The sequence below is a fragment of the Artemia sp. Qi Xiang Cuo genome, chromosome 13 (genome assembly GCF_049724085.1).
Source record: "Artemia sp. Qi Xiang Cuo chromosome 13, ASM4972408v1, whole genome shotgun sequence".
Lineage (NCBI taxonomy): Eukaryota > Metazoa > Arthropoda > Branchiopoda > Anostraca > Artemiidae > Artemia > Artemia sp. Qi Xiang Cuo.
Window position 1 is genome coordinate 66,637,278 of NC_142806.1, and position 20,334 is coordinate 66,657,611.

At 33.0% G+C, this 20,334-nt stretch overlaps 2 protein-coding genes across 2 annotated transcripts in view; both read right to left on the reverse strand.

The window, feature by feature from the left end:
- LOC148945568 (uncharacterized) overlaps window positions 1-5,678 on the reverse strand; it is a 99,056-nt gene extending 93,378 nt beyond the window's left edge. Inside the window, exon 1 of the mRNA XM_089099084.1 lies at window positions 5,510-5,678. The gene's annotated coding sequence lies outside the window, so the exon portion shown is untranslated. The remainder of the gene's footprint in view (window positions 1-5,509) is intronic.
- A 10,013-nt stretch (window positions 5,679-15,691) lies between these two features.
- LOC148945571 (uncharacterized) lies at window positions 15,692-16,111 on the reverse strand. Its single transcript, XM_089099085.1, has one exon. The coding sequence runs from the start codon at window positions 16,109-16,111 to the stop codon at window positions 15,692-15,694; it is 420 nt and encodes a 139-aa protein (XP_088955211.1).
- Between the last annotated feature and the right edge of the window lie 4,223 nt (window positions 16,112-20,334).

Sequence of the window (20,334 nt, forward strand, 5' to 3'; positions counted from 1 at the left end):
TTTTATGAGCTATTGAAAATTTGCTGTGCAAAAGGGATAAAAATGGCAGAAAAGTAAAAACTCAAGAAAATCTTAACGTAAATAGATCTGAAGAGGCTATTTCACAAGAAAAGAAAAAGATTTTTGGACCAGCAAATTTATTGAGTGTCCATATAAAAATACTTGTCTATTTTGAAATTTGAGATTCATGGCAAATATATTACTGTGTACAAAAACAGAGATTTTTTGACTAAATCAACTAAACAGAAACTAAAGGCAAAGTTTTTGGAGAAAACAGATTTTGATAGCTGTGGGGATAGAAGATCCAACATTACAGGAATCTAACAAAACTTGCAATCCCTCCCTTTTTGTATTAAAGCATGATAATTGCTTTCTGAAACAATTTTGAAATAAAACAATATCACCAGTTTGGATGGTAAATGCACAAGTCTGTAAAACCAAGTTTAACAATCATCTTTTAAAAAATGACTTACTTGTATAAATTAGTGTTGTAAAATTACCATAAAATTAAAACTTGGTAAGTAAAGTTGGTAGAATAAGGTATTCCCTAGGAAATATAGGGTAAAATTGGTGTTTTAGAGTTGCCCTGTAGCTACAAGACCAGGTGATCATTTCTCCATCACCATCATTCAAAGCTTTTAATAAAAATTTTTAATTATTCTGATTTTTCCTGGGCTGAAAAAGTCATTTAGATTCATCAGTTTAATTAACTATCTAGTTTATCCCTTTAGTAATCTTGTGCCTAGAGTAATACCTCAGCAATTGGACAGTTCCTGATTTTGGACATCTATTTTGTAAAAAAAAAATAAAAAAAATTTACTATTATTCATGAATAAAATCGCATTAGTAATTTTTTTCTACATTTAAACCTTAGAAATGTTACCCTAACAGCCTTGCATATATTAAATAGATGTATTCAGCCACATTTCTCATTTCATACATGTGCAATTTTCATTTATATATAAAATTACTAAACACATAAAAAGAGGTTTGCAACAATTTAATGACTTTGATTAACTAAGCAGTCAATAATAATAGCAGAACATTCAGTCATTTTCACAGTCTTCAACAGGATTTGCTTGCAAATCTAGCTCCTCTCCTTCAGGCTTAGATTCTGATTCATGTGACTGTGCTTTTTCCAACCCCCCCTCCCAAAAAAGGAGTGTTGCATATGGCCCTGAGAATTATATAACAATTTCTACCTCCACTCTCCCTTAGAGCTGATACTGTTTTTAGTTGAAGATTTTTTCAAAACAACTACTGAAACACATATTAAGATCATCTGACCACAATTTTAATGAAAATTAGGTCAGTAGACAAGGTAAGTCACTAAGCAGAGAATTCTTGCCCAATCTAATCAGTCAATAGTCTTTCATTTATTCTGGCTTGGTTTGTTTGATTCAGTCTCTCTTCTGCTCAGTTAGAGCTATTTCAGAAAAACTAATTTTCTATCTTTTTTTGAGCACTGAAGATGGCTGGGCCCTCACAAAATATCTGCCTCCTATCATTTTCAATTCTTTTTTGTCTCCTGGCTGACATTTTTCACAGCTATTTAATCTTATAATTTTCTTTTTCTTGTTTATCATATGTCAATCCTGCTTAAAGCCCTTTTTGTTACCTGTAGGCTACTATAATACACTGTATCATTCTGATAACAAGAGACTTAAGTCAGACAGACAACCTTTTAAACTGGGAAACACAGTAATACACAAAACAAAAGCATATTCAATCTGTTTTCTACCAGCCTCTGCAGTTTTGTGCTCTGAAAATTGCAAGGCATTATAAAATATGTAAGATACCAGTAAAATAGGTAAAACAAAAATTATGTAAAACACAAATTTTATGGGGGTTTGTAGAATTATGGTAAAATACACAAAATACCCAATTTTAATCTGGGATATGGCCCTGAGGATTATATACCAATTTCTACCTCCACTCTCCCTTAGAGCTTATTCTGTTTTTATTTGAAGATTCTTTCAAAACAACTGTTGTAACATAGGAGCTGTTAAACTAGAATAAAAATTTCTTTTAGACACTGTAGTTATTAACAACTCATTTGGTAACAATTTGTTAAAGCAGGCTAAATCTTAGAAAATGGCATTAACTTTTGATTTCAAATTGACTGAGTCCCCTCCAAAGCTTATTTAACCACCCCTGTCACATGAAATGCCCCTAGAAAAAAAATCAATAAATATTAATACATTTAACCTTTATGAGTTTTTATTATCAGTAATGCAATACAATTGCACCTGACTTGAATAGCAGAGTAGAGATTTGAATTTCCCTTCTAATGAAAATCTGTAATTATATAAGGGGAAATTAGGGGGGATTTTTCATGGGGAAGGGGGGATTGTGCAGGTAAATGCCAGCTCCTTGGGAAAAGACAGCATGAATACAAGATTTCTCTAAGATGTGAAATCTAAAATAAAAATGAGGATATTGATTCTACTTTGGTCCTTCACACTGTTGAAAATCCATATCATGCAGTTCTTTTTGATGAGACAATTTTAATATTTGAAGCAAATGGCTTCCCACATTCTTTCAGGAAGACAATTTAAATTAAAAAAAAATCCATAAATAGAGAACTTGGTTTAGATAGAGAAATTCCTATAGGCCCATTTTACAATAACTTAAAATTAAAGGTTTCAGATAACACTTTTCTCCAGTTTAAATTAAGATCATATGACCACACTTTTAATGAAAATTAGGTCAGTAGACAAGGTAAATCACTTAGCACAGAATTCTTGCCCAATCTAATTGGTGAATAGTTTTTCATTTATTCTGGCTTGGTTTTTTGGTTTGTTTGATTTAGTCTCTCTTCTGCTCAGCCTTTTAAACTGGGAAACACAGTAATACACAAAACAAAATCATATTCAGTCTGTTTTCTACCAGCCTCTGCAGTTTTGTGCTCTGAAAATTGCAAGGCATCATAAAATATGCAAGATACCAGTAAAATAGGTAAAACAAAAATTATGTAAAACACAAATTTTATGGGGGTTTGTAGAATTATGGTAAAATACACAAAATACCCGATTTTAATCTGGGATATGGCCCTGAGGATTATATACCAATTTCTACCTCCACTCTCCCTTAGAGCTGATTCTGTTTTTATTTGAAGATTCTTTCAAAACAACTGTTGAAACATAGGAGCTATTAAACTAGAATAAAAATTTCTTTTAGACACTGTAGTTATTAACAACTCATTTGGTAACAATTGGTTAAAGCAGGCTAAATCTTAGAAAATGGCACTAACTTTTGATTTCAAATTGACTGAGTCCCCTCCAAAGCTTATTTAACCACCCCTGTCACATGACATGCCCCTGGAAAAAAACCAATAAATATTAATACATTTAACCTTTATGAGTTTTTATTATCAGTAATGCAATACAATTGCACCTGACTTGAATAGCAGAGTAGAGAGTTGAATTTCCCTTCTAATGAAAATCTGTAATTATATAAGGGGAAAATAGGGGGGGATTTTTCATGGGGAAGGGGGGAATGTTTTGTGCAGGTAAATGCCAGCTCCTTGGGAAAAGACAGCATGAATACAAGATTTCTCTAAGATGTGAAATCTAAAATAAAAATGAGGATAATGATTCTACTTTGGTCCTTCACACTGTTGAAAATCCATATCATGCAGTTCTTTTTGATGAGACAATTTTAATATTTGAAGCAAATGGCTTCCCACATTCTTTCAGGAAGACAATTTAAATTTAAAAAAAAAATCCATAAATAGAAAACTTGGTTTAGATAGAGAAATTCCTATAGGCCCATTTTACAATAACTTAAAATTAAAGGTTTCAAATAACATTTTTCTCCAGTTTAAATTAAGATCATATGACCACACTTTTAATGAAAATTAGGTCAGTAGACAAGGTAATTCACTTAGCACAGAATTCTTGCCCAATCTAATTGGTGAATAGTTTTTCATTTATTCTGGCTTGGTTTTTTGGTTTGTTTGATTCAGTCTTTCTTCTGCTCAGTTAGAGCTATATCAAAAGGTTAATTTTCATTCTTTTTTTGAGCACTGAAGACAGCTGGGCAGAGGTCCCTGACAAAATATCTGCCTGCTATCATTTTCAATTATTTTTTGTCTGCTGGCTGATCTTTTTCTCAGCTATTTAATCTTATAATTGTTTTTCTTGTTTATCATATGTCAATCCTGCTTATAGCCCTTTCTGTCTTTAACAATTCACAGAACTTATGTAAATTTATGTTTGCTAACATTTAACCATTTTAAAATTATAACTATCTGTAGGCTACTATAATACACTGTATCATTCTGACAACAAGAGACTTAAGTCAGACAGACAGCCTTTTAAACTGTGAAACACAGTAATACACAAAACAAAATCATATTCATTCTGTTTTCTGCCATCCTCTTTGCAGTTTTGTACTCTGAAAATTGCAAGGCATGATAAAATATGTAAGATATTGGTAAAATACAAGTAAAATAGGTAAAACCAAAATTACATAAAATACAAATTTTATGGGGGTTTGTAGAATTATGGTAAAATACATAAAATACCCAATTTTACCCATTATAACACTATTATAAATGCAATGCAAAACAAAAGAAAGATGCTGTTAGAATTGTCAGAAAAGTCAGATTCAACAATATAATTTTCAACATTACCCCTTACTCTTTTCTAAACTTACATATATTTACCAATGATAATGGATTTACATGGGTTAAGTTAAAATCAATTAGTTTCCTATATATCCATTAATAAAAAGAAAAAAAAATCAGTATTTTTAACTGGGTGATCTCTACGAAAACTTCTATTTTGCCATCATGGCTTGTTGGGGAAATACAAACAGGACAAAGCCTTGTTATAACATCTATAACAATAGTGTAATACTAATTATTGACTTATAAAGGCCTGAAATACAATTTCAATAGATATCAAATCCCAAATGTCACAAACTTATTTACCTTTCTTTTCACTTAGACTCTCTGCAACATTAGTAGCCTAAAATTTATGCTTAGAACAGCAGAGACCTTTAATTCAAGTGGTACTAAAAACTGAGGAAGAAAAAACAGTAAAATTCCACTTTCGCTACTTTTGGCTGTCTTGAAATGGGGTTATGTTAGAAAAATGAAACTTTCAGGGATGGGTCTACAGGCTAAAGTATGGGGAAATTTTTACCAAATCATATTATTGACTTAGAAAAAAAGTGAATATGCCACTCAATGCCTTTTTTTATGCGCTTTACAAATAAAATAATCATTTTTGTCAGATATGAATTTTAGCCCCCACCCCTATAATACCAATTCAGGGTATAGTTTTGCACATTAGGGGGTGAGGGGGGGGAGTTTAATCTTACCTCTTATTTACATCAGGAATAAAAATTTACCCCCAACATTTCTGACAAAAATGATTAGTATATTTGGAAAGAGTATAAAAAAAGGCATTGAGTGGTATGTTTACTTTTTTCATAAGTCAATAATATGATTTGGTAAAAGTTTACCAAAGTATGTCCTGGGAAGGTATTTTAAAGTACCTACCTCTACTTCTCCCTCTAGAAGATCCTGAATTTTGCCTTACATGACAGGTCTTTTTACCTATTGAAATTTTAACAAAAAAAAAATTTCAGCTTTATTTTCAGTTATCAGTTTCTTTTTCTCTGGCTTTAGTTGTGAAAATACAATTCCTGTTATTTGAGAAAAATTTCAAGCCGTCAGTATTTTTTTTTACAAATATAGGAAATCGAGAACAGTGTTTCCACTTATGTTTTCAAACAATCTGTAGAATCTTGACAATTTTCGGGAGAAAATCGGGAGATGGCTCTCAGGATTCGGGAGAAAATCAGAAGATGAATCTCCAGAATTTGGTAGAATTTTCAGTTCTTTGTATTTTATACTGAGTTTTTGGAGGTGTGCGAGTGATTTGAGTATAAAGTACCACATTGTATATGTTTGGAGTGCAGATTTACTGGAGCCAGCTGCAAATCCGGAAAGAAAATTCGTCAATCAACTTTGTCAAACATGACAAAAGGAAGTAGCTAGAAGCTTGAAATGTATTTAAGTTTGAAACTAAGTGCAGTTATATTTCATTCAGACTCTAAAGCTGTTTAACTAGGACATTTTTCTTCATCGACCCTTACTTTTTCTGGCCCTTTCAGATTCCACACGACAGTCCACTTAATTCTGGGCTGAGACAAAAAATCTGGACGAATTACGGACACCAGGCCTTTGACCATTGAGTCTGAGTTAAGTGGATATTTTTTTTACCACCATCCCCAGAGGTATTCACAAATGATAAAAAGAAAACGCAAAGTCGTAGCTCAATAGTTTTGATATAACTGAAAAAAGTATAAAAAATAGCAAAACTTTCAGATACATATGCCACATTACATTCATAATCTGTGTCTATTGCATGGTTTTTTATGTGAGCAGCCTCCTCTGATCATGCAGTAACCCAACTGTGCTGGCATATGCTACTACTCCTTTTAGCCTCTTTCTGAGGGGCTGGTCAACCGTCAGTGTGTCTGCTGTAACTCCGTCTCGTTTCATTTCAAGTTTCGTCTGAATTATGGAAGCCAAAGTTACTGTTACCAAATGATAAGATAAGATAAGATAAGACTTATTGCTGAAAAATGGCTATCACAAGCCCAAAAGGGCCGAATTCGCACTTTAGCGTCAAATACAGCGAAAAAAGAACAACAAAAACAAACAATCAAACAACAACAGAAAATTATAAAACGATCAATGTCAAATATTAAAAATGTTAAAAACAAAAACAAAGTACAGAGTAAACTCATAAAATTAGAAAGCCAATGTCAAGTCAGCAAAAATTCCCCCCCCCCAAAAAAAAAATGTAAAATTAACAAGGGGATAAAGTAGAATTAAAACAAAAACATAAGTTAGTTGGTGACTAACAAACATAAATATAAAACCTCCAAATTTGCAAAATACGCATTAAAATTGATAACTATGAGGTAAAGAGTGAGTGAGGGGTGGGGGAGACTGCGGAGAGTCAGTGTGTGGAAATGTGAGCTTTATGCGGGATAAAATTACTTCTGTATCTGTCCGTGCACTCTCTTAATGGGTTGAAATTGAGGATTTTGTTGACACTCAACGTGGGAAATGGGATCGAAGGAGTGATTATTGACCAAAGAAATTGGGAGTGGTTTGAAAGTTATGAAGGGCGTTGTTAGCAAAACGCAAGGTAATTTTTGCTCTCCTTTCCATAAGGGAGACAAGGTTAGCTCTCCTAAGAAAGGAAATATAAGGTACTTTACCCTCATTGAAGATAATTCTTAGGCACCTTTTTTTGTACTGCTTCTATTCTGTCCGAAAATTCAATGGAAATGCCAGGATGCCAAACAGGACAGGCGTACTCAAGGGTTGGGCGTACAAATGACAGGAAAATCCTTAAACAGTGCGATTTATGGCATTTAATTTTTTTAAAGAGTTTAAGGAGGGAAAATGCGGCATTTGCACGTTTTAAGATGTCATTAATATGACAATCCCATTTTAAGTCGCTTGAGATGGTAACGCCCAGTAATTTCATAGTGATAACGGACAGTTCAGGGGGGATTGGACAGGAGAAAGAAGGAGGAGTTTTAAGGAAATTAATAGTAAGAACAGTTGACTTTAAAGGGTTGACTTTCATATCATCAGTAAGAGCTTCAGCTGATATCGATTCCAAGATGTACATTGGGTTGCTTTTGGAATTTTTGGAACATGTCTCTAAGACAGTTAGATCATCAACGAATTTCCATCTATCCGGGAAATAAACACCAAGGTTGTTTATCATTGTGAGAAATAAAATTGGACCTAAGAGGGTTCCTTGGGGCACACCATTATAAATTGGGAGGGGATCAGAATATACATTCAGGTATTTCACGACTTGCGTTCTGTTAGAGAGGAATGACGCAATTATTTTAATTAAATAAGGGTCAACTTGAAAGTCATTAGATAGCTTTTCTAATAGTGTAATGTGGTTGATTAAATCAAAAGCTTTTTGCATGTCAACAGCGATAACATTGAGCCAGGTATTGGGTTTTTCGAGTGTGTTGCATATTGTGCATAAGGTAAACAAGATAGTGGGTTGTAGATGTAGAGCATAGGTTTCCGAATTGTCTTTGGTCAACATTTGGGATTATTTTTACTTTCAACCACTCAGATAAAAAGCTTTCATATAACTTCGAAAAAACTAGAGTAAGAGTAATGGGACGGACACCATTAAAATCTTGATTATTACCTTTCTTTTTTACGGGAGTAATAAAACCTAATTTCCAACAATTTGAAAATTTACCAGTAGACGTAATTTCATTAAAAAGTAAGGATAGAGGCTCTGAGAGATTGTCGGCAAAGGCTTTAATTAGTACAATCGGAATGTCTAATGGACATGTACTACACTTTTTAATGTTCTTAATTTTTGCCTCCACATCTGAGGGCGAAATAACGGGAAAATTGAGAGAGCACAAATCATAAAGAGCGTCAAAAGAAAGGGGAGGGAGGTTCTGAACTATGGAAGAAAGAAACCTTTTCAAATCATTGGCTGTAACTGAAGGGTTTTCTTGGAAATGGAAATCTATATTATTATTTGTTTTCCCACAAATTTCCTTTATTCTATTATACCATTGTTTTGGCTTTGTAGAAAATAAATCCTGGACTTTGCATTTGTAATATGAAGAAGCAGATTTACGTATTTCTTTTTTGTATGTTTACTCAGTGAGTTCGCTTCCGATGTTTTACCACTCTTTAGTAGATTCAATTTAATTCTAATTAGTTTTTTCAATTGGCTAGTAATGTATGGTTTGTCATTAGAACATGTTTTTACTTTTTTCACAGGGAAGGAATTTATGTATTTTGTTTTAATCAGATTTTGGAATTCGGAGACTTTAAAATTAATGTCATTTTTTCCTTTGAGGGCCAGCCAGTTTTCATTGGTAATCCAAGATCCAAATGTGTAAAGGCCATCATTGGAAATTGGGCGATAAGAGAACTCAGTAACAGAAAAAGTATGGTTAAAGCTGTTGAGAGGCTTTATTAATAAACAAAAATGGTAACTTCCTCCTAACGGGGGCAAGGGGACAGGAGGGGCATAGAATGCCTTCATATTGGTGCAAATCAAATCAAGGGTAGAATTTCCTTTTTGTTGCTGGTATTTTTACTATTTGTTTTAAGTTTAGGGAACTACAAAGGGGATTTAACTTTAGATCATTAGCATCATCTACTAAGAAAATACCGGCGTTCGGGAATTTGCATAGGACGAAGTCGGCACTACTGTGCAGTTGTTGGTAGAATCGCTGTCTTTGTGCAGCATTTTGATTTGGGGAATAATAGAAGCAGGAAAACACAATCAAATTAAAGGGGCGTGGTAACACTTTGGGTCTTACAATTACACAAATGATTTCATCGTAATCTGAAAGGTTGGGAGTATGCATTGATTTAGGAAAGAGATAATTATTTACAAATAATAGTATTCCACCTCCCTTTTTACCTAGGGGGTGATCATGGGGACGAAGTTTTATGAATTGGGATTAGTTATTAATTTTCAATAAATCAGGGTTCTGTGCTTGGACCTCAGTTACGGCAATTACATCAATTTTGTGTACTTGACAGAGGGCCTCTAGCTCGATCAATTTGTCGAAATTCAGGCTTTCGGCGTTCGTAACAAGCAACTTCGGGAAAGTAAAACGGTTACTAAAGAGGGCAATTTTTTGTTTGTTAATTGTGGGAGGCAGTGGGGGGTGGGAGGAACGAATGATTCCTTCTGTCTGTCTTTACTTCTTGAGTAAGCTGAACAGTCTTTCTGAAGCTACGTTCAAAAATGACAAGGAAAACAAATATTGTACAAACTTTGCTAACTTTGGTTTCCACGGTGGTACCTCGCCCTCAAAGCCGATTTCCAGTAATCCACGGCTGTCAGAGTCACTGTTTTATCATCATTGGCACTATCAGAATGTTCCCGCCATTCTTTGTCAATGGCACTTTTCGACTTTTTGTACTCGTTTTCATCCTTTCTTCACAATTTTATGTTTTATAATACACGGACAGGCGCTGGCGGACTATATTCGTCACTTTTTGCTTACCCAGTCTTTTTTATCAGTAACATTCTTTTTCGGCAAATTTTTCAGGAATGGGACTAACTTGTCAATCAGAAGAAATCGTAAATTGTTTTCAAAATGCTGCAATTTTCGTCTCTGTTTCATGTGTTGGATCGTTTGAAGCAAACCCTTTCAGTTCTACAGAGCAACTGCAAACAAAGTCTTATTTTTGTCATATTTCTTTAAATTTGTAGTAACTCTGGATCGTTTTGAACCTAATGAATCAGCTGGACCCACATAGTGCTAGTTCCCATTTTATTGGTGCAAACCAACACCTGTGATTAGTTTATGAATTGGAAATAATTAGTTAATTACAAACCTTGAAGGTATTTAAATGATCAAAAACAGAAAACCAATGCAAACACTGTGGAATGGATAATAGGGAATGTTCATATTTATGTCAATAAATTCAAATCGCAGTGCCTCAATTGCCTGGGACGTTAGGAAAAATCCTTAAGATACAACCAGGCAACGGACAGGTAAAAAAAAATGACCACAAAGTAAAATGTTCCGGGGATTAAGTTTTCTGGAGATTTTCGGGAGATTCCGTGTCTTCTTTTTTTGTCGGGAGATTGATTAGAGATTCGGCAGATCTCCCGAAAAATCGGGAGAAGTGGAAACACTGATCGAGAATTAGAGCGTATCAAAAATGAAAAAGAAGAGCAGCGACACGCGCGGTTAGAAGATAAATGAAAATAAGAATTAAGCGTAGGAAAAATGAAAATGAAGAGCAAAGAGGCATGAGGTTGGAAGATAAGTATTAAACCTGAAGATAGCTCTATTATAGAACAGTCCCCTCAAGATCGTCTTGATCTCATTACTCGAATTGCTAAACTGAAATTTGACGATATAATTAATGATATTGATAAGTATCAAATGTTTGAAGAGTTGGCAGCATATGTTTATACGATAGAATTTCAAAAACATGGAATACCATATATAAATTTCCTATTGATCATGAGTCCTCAAGATCGAATCCATAATCCAGTTAAAATTGATGATCTTATTTCACAGCTGAACTTCCCAAATCCAACGATCCATTATCAAGAGAATTAGTGTTAAAGTGGATAAGTATTAAACTTGATTATTATGGAACAGTCCCCTCAAGATCGTCTTGATCCCATTACTCAAATTGCTAAACTGAAATTTGACTATATAACCAATGATATTGATAAGTATCAGATGTTTGAAGAGTTGGCAGCATATTTTTATACGATTGAATTTCAAAAACGTGGAATACCATATATAAATTTTCTATTGATCATTTATCCTCAGGATTGAATCCATAATCCAGTTGAAATTGATTATCTTATTTCACAGCTGAACTTCCCAAATCCAACGATCCATTACCAAGAGAATTAGTGTTAAAGTGGATGATTTATAATCCCTTTGAGAATTTAAATCCAAATGCGAGTTGTATGATTAATAAAAAAGGAAAATTCCAGTGCCGTTTTGATTTTTCCTAAGCAGTACAATTCAGTCACATCTCTCGCGGATGCTGAAAAACCAAAGTATCGACGTCGTTATGATCAAAAATTATACGAAAAGAATATAGAAAAATTTTCACATGACCGTGCTGTATATCGAAAATATTCTAATAATCACCAAATTACTCGTGATAATCATCATGTCGCCACATATAGTCTTCATATGCTTAAAAAGTACCACTGTTGCATAAATGCGAATATGTAGAAAATATAGATCCGGCAAAGTATCTATATAAATACATCTACAAGGGACATGATTGTGCTTCAATACAGATAGTCAAAAATAAACGGTGCATGGTTTACAATGAAGAAGAAACCTATGTAGAAGGCCGCTTCATTCCACCAACTGAAGCATGCTGGCGACTACTTTAGTTACGATATCCAAAAAAAGAGCCATGTCGTTCAATGTTTAAATTTTTATTTCCAGGACGTTATCCAATGCAAAATATCAGCCAAACCCAAGAATATTTGATAGATATTCGACAACAAGGCTAAATGTTGGAAGCGAATTTTTGACACAACAAGCTGTTAAAACAAATGAAAAAGAAGGAATTTCTCCATAATTGGGAAATGCCTGAACACTATAAATGGATTATCGATACCAGTACATGGGAACCAGTACATGGAAACAAAGAATCCGTCGATTACGTGTCAGTGGACGAATTCAGAGCGTAAATTTTGCAGCTTTTCCCAAGTACTTCTATTTACGAGTACTTTTGTATCATGTGTAGAATGCAACAAGTTTTGAAGATCTTAAAACAGTTAATAACGTTGTATATACCACATACAAAAAAGCATGCCGGAATCATGGCATTGGATTCGAGACAAACAGTGGTTCGACGCCCTAAAAGAATCGGCACTGTCCAAAATGTTTTTTTGTAATAAGAATACTCTTCACGCAGATTTTTGTTTTTGGTAATCCTGCAGATCCAAAAGCTCTTTAGGACATATTCAAAAATTAGTTGGCAGAGAATTTAATTTTGCATGCAAGACGAAATAATTTATCCAAAGATCTTGCAGTAACGCGTGCTTATCGTATTATTGCATTCAAGTTATATACAACAGCAATAGAAGGTCGAAATATTAGTTTTTGGGTGGAAAGATACGGTAAGGACAACATTGAGACCTATAAAAATAACCAAAGCTTGGAATTTCCAAATTCTAGTGTTTCAGCTTTTACTGGAGATAGTATGTATTGGCTTTTGCAAGGAAAACAGCTTGAAATTGTTGAAAATATTTTACCAGCTGTCAATGATCCTAATTTTATTCGAAAAAATGTTTTTTTTTAGACAGACCAGGTGGTACCGATAAAACATTTGTTTATAAGACCTTGTATTATATTCTGTGTGGAAAAAATTACAAAGTACAATGTATGGCTTATACAGCAACTGAAGCAACCTTATTGCCATTTGGACTATTAACAGACAGGACCTTTGGCTTGAAAGTTCCACTTTGCTCAGATTCTGTTTCCTGTATAAGACCTGGTTCAAGCAGAGGTTTAAAATTAGCTCCAGTAGATGTTTTCCTACTTGACTATTTACCCATGCTTCCCAAGTATGGCTTACAAAATATGGATCAGTTGTTTTGGTGAATTGTAAATCCAAACCTACCATTTGGTGGGAAAGTTTTAGTTGCTGGAGGTGTTTTCTGACAGTTTTTACAGCAGTTCAATCCCGAAGCAACCCCCGTGAGACATTCGATTTATCAATAAAAAAAAGACACCTTTGGAAGAATTTCAACATGTTTCCGTTGAGAAAATTATGCGGGTCGGTCCTGAACAGGAAGCATTTGCAAAGTACATCCTCGAACTGGGAAGTGGAAATCTTCCTAAAAATAAACTTAATGAAATTGAATTACCGGAAGATATAATTTCCAGTGGCAATTTTATTTGAGGGAGTAATTTAATTGGCAATTTTAATTGAGGAAGAAACGTTGTCTAAACAAAGTTTCTATTTAATGAACGATCGACTTAATTTAGCTTCAATCAAGAAGGAAGTTAGTAAAATAAATGCGAAAATTGCCGATCACCTTCCAGGAGAATACAACTCACATAAGTTATTATTCTGTAAAAGATAAAGAAAAAGGTGGAGTTAAATTTACTCCAGAATTCCTCAATTCAATTTACACAGCAGATTTACCACCATATGACTTAAAAATAAAGAAAAATAAGATAGTTATGCTTTTGCATAATTTAGATATTTCAGAAGGGATGTGTAACGGGACCCATCTTATTGGTACTGAATTATGTAACGACATAATTAAGGCGAATATAATTAATGGGGAAAAATCAGGAAAAGAAGTTCACATAATCAGAGTTATAGTGGACTCTAGTAAAGGTCAACTTGGATGTGCTGTTCAACAACATCAATTTCGAATTCGACCCATATCTGCCATAACTATTTATAAGTCTCAAGGGCCAACTTTGAATTTGTTGGCACCGACCTTAGTACTCCAGTTTTTTAATAATTGAATGTTATACGTTGCATTTTCTCGTGTGAAAAGACAACGTAGTCTAAAAATTCTGCTACCACCTAAAAATGAACTAAGAACATATTACGAAGTGTGGAAGGAAGCCCTGACAACTACCAACAATACGTCTTATTGTTACTATTGCTTTTTTGATCACTAATACTAATCCTAACTTTGTTAAAAAACAAAGGTTTGGCTATTTATTTCATAATGACGAAAGACCAGCCGAGGTAAAACGAACCAAACAAATTGAAAATGGTAGCGATGATTATTATGCTTTTGACATAGATAAGGTCATCAATGTCTATCATAGTTTTGAAAATCAAAAACCTGGACTAGATAAATCGTTGAAAAAAAAAAGAAATTTGTGTCCCTTCACATGAACAATTAAAAGAAATAAATATGTATATATATATATATATATATATATATATATATATATATATATATATATATATATATATATATATATATATATATATATATATATATATATATATATATATATATATATATATATATATATATATATATATATATATATGATAATGGTAATAAGCTTACCTAAGCTATGGATGTCAGGTATTGACATCCAAGATTATCGTTCCAAGATAACACAATACCTGACATCCATAGCTTAGGTAAGCTTATTACCATTATCATGTACAAGAGTCAGGTTGGCCTCAGAGATATATATATATATATATATATATATATATATATATATATATATATATATATATATATATATATATATATATATATATATATATATATATATATATATATATATATATATATATATATATATATATATATATATATATATATATATATATATATATATATATATATATATATATATATATATATATATATATATATATATATATATATATATATTTATTTCTTTTAATTGTTCAGGTGAAGGGACACAAATTTCTTTTTTTTCAACGATTTATCTAGTCCAGGTTTTTGATTTTCAAAACTATGATAGACATTGATGACCTTATCTATGTCAAAAGCATAATAATCATCGCTACCATTTTCAATTTGTTTGGTTCGTTTTACCTCGGCTGGTCTTTCGTCATTATGAAATAAATAGCCAAACCTTTGTTTTTTAACAAAGTTAGGATTAGTATTAGTCAACTTGGTTACTATACTATATATATATATATATATATATATATATATATAGTACCAGGTCCTGGCACTCGGCAAGCGGCAAGCTTCCATATATAGATTCTCACTGTCTCTTGTATTCTAAACGCAGACAATTTGAGTCTTTTCTTGATGTCTTGACGTCCAAATGGACCTTACATTAGAAGTGGTGCCTTTGTGAAATAATTTTTATTTTTATTGGACCTTTAACTTTTGCTTTGAATCGTGTTTTGTCATTGTGAAAGACATATTGCCGAACCTCTATTTCTTTTAATTGTTCAGATGAAGGGACAAAAACTTCTTTTTCTTTCAACGATTTATCTAGTTAAGGTTTTTGATTTTCAAAACTATGAAAGACATTGAGGACCTTATCCATGTCAAAATCAAAAGTGTAATAATCATCGCTACCATTTTCAATTTGTTTGGTTCGTTTTACCTCGGCTCGTCTTTCGTCATTATGAAATACATATAGCCAAACCTTTGTTTTTATTTTAACAACATTTGGGTTAGTATTAGTGATCAAAAAAGAAATAGTAACAATAAGACATAGTGTTGGTAGTTGTCAGGTCTTTTTTCCACACTTTGTTATATGTTCTTAGTTCATTTTCAGGTGGTAGCAGAACCTTTAGGCTACGTTGTCTTTTCACACAAGAAAATGCAACGTATAACATTCCATGATTACAAAACTGGAGTACTAAGGTCGGCGCCAATAAATTCAAAATTTGCCCTTGCGACTTATAAATAGTCATGGCAGATTCGGGTCGAATTTGAAATTGATGTTGTTGAACAGCAAATCCAAGTTGACCTTTACTAGAGTCCACTATAACTCTGGATATGTGAACTTCTTTTCCTGATTTTTCCCAAATAATTATATTAACCTTAATTATGTTGTTACATAATTCAGTAAGAATAAGATGGGTCCCGTTACACATCCCTTCTGAAATATCTAAATTATGCAAAAGCATAACTATCGTATTTTTCTTTATTTTTAAGTCATATGGTGGTAAATCTGCTGTGTAAATTGAATTGAGGAATTCTGGAGTAAATTTAATTCCTCCTTTTTATTTATCTTTTACAGAATAATAACTTATACAAGTTGTATTCTCCTGGAAGGCGATCGACAATTTTCGCATTTATTTTACTAACTCCTCTTGATTGAAGCAAAAATAACCCGATCCTTCATTAAATAGAAACTTTGTTTAGTCAAAGTTTCTTCCTCAATTAAAATTGCCAATTAAATTACTTCCTCAATTAAATTGCCACTGAAAATTATATCTTCCGGTAATTCAATTTCATTAAGTTCATTCTTAGGAAGATTTCCACTTCTTAGTTCGAGGATGTACTTTGCAAAAGGAAACGTGTTGAAATTCTTTTGAAGGTGACTTTTTTTATTGATAAATCGAGTGTTTCACTGTGGTTGCTTAGGGGTTAAACTGGTAAACCCTGTCGGAAATTACCTACAGCAACTAAAATCTTCCCACCAAATGGTACGATTGGATTTGCAAATGACCACAACAACTGATCCGTATTTTGTAAGCCATACTTGGGAAGCATGGATACATTGTCAAGTAGGAAAGTATCAACTTGAGCTAATTTTAAATCTCTGATTGAACCAGGTCCTATACAGGAAACAGAATCTGAGGAAAGTGGAACTTTCAAGCCAAAGGTCATGTCTGTTAATAGTCCAAAAGGCAATAAGGTTGCTGCTGTTGCTGTATAAGCAATACATTGCACTTTGTAATTTTTTCCACAAAGAATATGATACAAGGTCTTATAAACAAATATTTTATCGGTACCACCTGGTCTTTCTATAAAAAAAAATATTTTTTCAAATAAAATTAGGATCATTGACAGCTGATAAAATATTGTCAACAATTTCAAGCTGTTTTCCTTCCAAAAGCCGATACACACTATCTCCAGTAACAACTGAATCACTAGAATTTGTAAATTCAAAGCTTTAGTTATTTTTATAAGTCTCAATGTTGTCCATGCCGTATCGTTCCACCCAAAAACTAAAATTTCGACATTCTATTGCCGTTGTATATAACTTCAATGCAATAATACGATAAGCGTGCGTTACTGCAAGATCCTTAGATATATTATTTCGTCTTGCATGCAAAATGAAATTCTCTGCCAACTGATTTTTGAATCTTTCATAAAGAGCTTTTGGAATTACAAAAAACAAGAATCTGTGTGGGGAGTATTCTTATTACAAAAGGCATTTTCGACAGTGCCGATTCTTCTAGGGCGTCGAACGACTGTTTATCTCGAATTCAAGGCCACGATTCCGGCATGCTTTTTGTATGTGGTATATACAACGATATCAATTGTTTTATGATCTTTCAAACTTGTTGCATTCTTCACATGACACAAAAGTACTTGTAAATAGAAGCACTCGGGGAAAAATGCAAAATTTACGTTGTGAATTCTTCCAATGACACGTAATCAACGGATTTTTGTTCCCATGTACTGGTATTGCCAATCCATTTATAGCGTTCAGGCCTTTCCCAATTATGGAAAAATTCCTTCTTTTTCATTTGTTTTAACATCTTGTTGTGTCAAAAATACACTTCCAACATTGAGCCTTTTTGTCCAATATCTAACAAATCTTCTTGGGTTTGGCTGATATTTTGCATTGGATAACGTCCTGGAAATAAAAATTTAAACATTGAACGACATGGCTCTTTTTCTGAATATCTTGACTAAATAGTCGCCAGCATGCTTCAGTTGGTGGAATGCAGCAGCCTTCTACATGGGTTTCTTCTTCATTGTAAATAAACCATGCACCGTTTATTTTTGACAATTTTTATTGAAGCACAATCATGTCCCTTGTAGATGTATTTGTATAGATACTTTGCCAGGACCTATATTTCCTACATATTCTCATTTATGTGACAGTGGTACTTTTTATGCATATGAGGACTATATGTGGAGACATGATGATTATCACGAGTAATTTGGCGATTATTAGAATATTTTCGATAAACAGCACGGTCATGTGAAAATTCTTCTCTATTCATTTCGTCTAATTTTGGATCGTAACGACGTCAATACTTTGGTTTTTCAGCATCCGCTAGAGATCTGACTGAATTGTATTGCTTTGGAAAACCAAAACGGCACTGGAATTTTCCATTTTTATTAATCAGACAACTTGCATTTCGATTTAAATTCCTAAAGGGATTATACATCATCCACTTTAAGACTAAGTCTCTTTATAATGGATCGTTGGGTTTGGGAAGTTCAGCTGTGAAATAAGATAATCAATTTCAACTGGATTATGGATTCAATCCTGAAGATTAATGATCAATAGAAAATTTATATATGGTATTCCACGTTTTTGAAATTCAATCGTATAAAAATATGCTGCCAACTCTTCAAACATCTGATACTTATCAATATCATTGGTTATATAGTCAAATTTCAGTTTAGCAATTCGAGTAATGGGATCAAGACGATCTTGAGGGGACTGTTCTATAATAATCAAGTTAAAAAACTTATCTTCCAATCTCATGTCTCTTTGCTTTTCATTTTCGTTTTTGATACGCTTAATTTTCGTTTTCATTTATCTTCTAACCGCGCGTCTCTCTGCTCTTCTTTTTCATTTTTGATACGCTCTAATTCTCGTTTTCGTTTATCGTCTAACCGTGCGTGTCTCTGAAGTTCATTTTCATTTTTCATACGCTCTAATTTTCGTTTTCAATTATCTACTAACCGCGTGTCTCTTTGCTGTTCATTTTCGGTTTTTTATGCTCTAATTCTTGTTTTCCTTTATCTTTTAACCGCGCGTGTCTCTGCTCTTCTTTTTAATTTTTGATACGCTCTAATTCTCGTTTTCATTTATCTTCTAACCACTTGTGTCTTTTCTGTTAGTTTTCATTTTTTGCAAGCTCTAATTCTCATTTTCGTTGATCTTCTAACCGCAAGTGTATTTGCTGTTTATTTTTATTTTACATGCACTCTAATTCTCGTTTTCCTTTATCTTCTAACCGCGCTTGTCTTTGCTCTTCATTTTGATTTTTCATACGGTCTATTTCTAGTTTTCGTTACGTTTTTCGATTTTGATTATTTCAGATACTTTAGTAATGGCTTTTTCATTAGCTACCCGCATTTGTGTTGTTTTAACTGATGGTCCAGGTTGTCGATTTTCACATCTTATCACGTGTGATAGTTTAAGTGTTGGTTCCACAGAATCATCAATTATAGTAATTGCAATTGCAAATTTTCGCCTTTGGGGTCTTCCTTTAGACATTGTTTTTGATTAATAACTGATTCGGTTAGATGAATAACTAACTACATTTAGAAACTTACGTAGTTATATAAGAGGAGTGACGTCAAAAATGTCTTGATGCCATGACTTACTTGACGGTATTGTATTTTTTAATTTCCACAGCGTCAATGCAATTTTTACTCCATGACATCGTTTGCAAAAACCAAAATTAAGGCTCTTAACAATTTTTTATCAGACTTCTGGCTTATCTACGTCTCTTTTAAGAACAAGAATATTTCAAGATACCAAATTTCCCGAAAAAATATGGAGCCGTTTCCAAGAACATACATACATACATAAACACATAAACACACAATTATTGCTCACATATAAAGATATCATACTATTTTTATATATGACCAATAATTGTGTATCTTGGTAATTGGTATCTTGGGATATTCAGAAGTCTGAAAAAAATTGTTAAGCCTGTATTTTGGTTTTTGCAAATGACGTCATTTAGTATTTTAATACATCAATTAAGCATTTCTTATGGCATCATATATGGTATCATATGAGCATTTTCTTATATTATGTCATGCATAGTATAAATAAGATTGTTGAGTTTCCAACGCAACGGGTTATTTATAAAATATAATATTTGTTCGACAACCTGGTGAAACTAGATAACTTGGGCCCTTAATTGCGACAACACCAATATGGTCAGCTATAGCAAAGGTCATTGCTAAATCGTCTGAAGTAATCAAAATCCAAAAATGTATCAAAAATGAAAATGAAGAGCAAAGTTACGGGTGGTTAGAAGATATGCGAAAAGGGTAATTAGGGAGTGTTAACAAAGAAAATGAAGAGCAAAGACACATACGGTTAGAAGATATATGACACTGAGCAAGAGAGCAAGTCAAAAATAAAATGAGGAGAAAAGACACAATT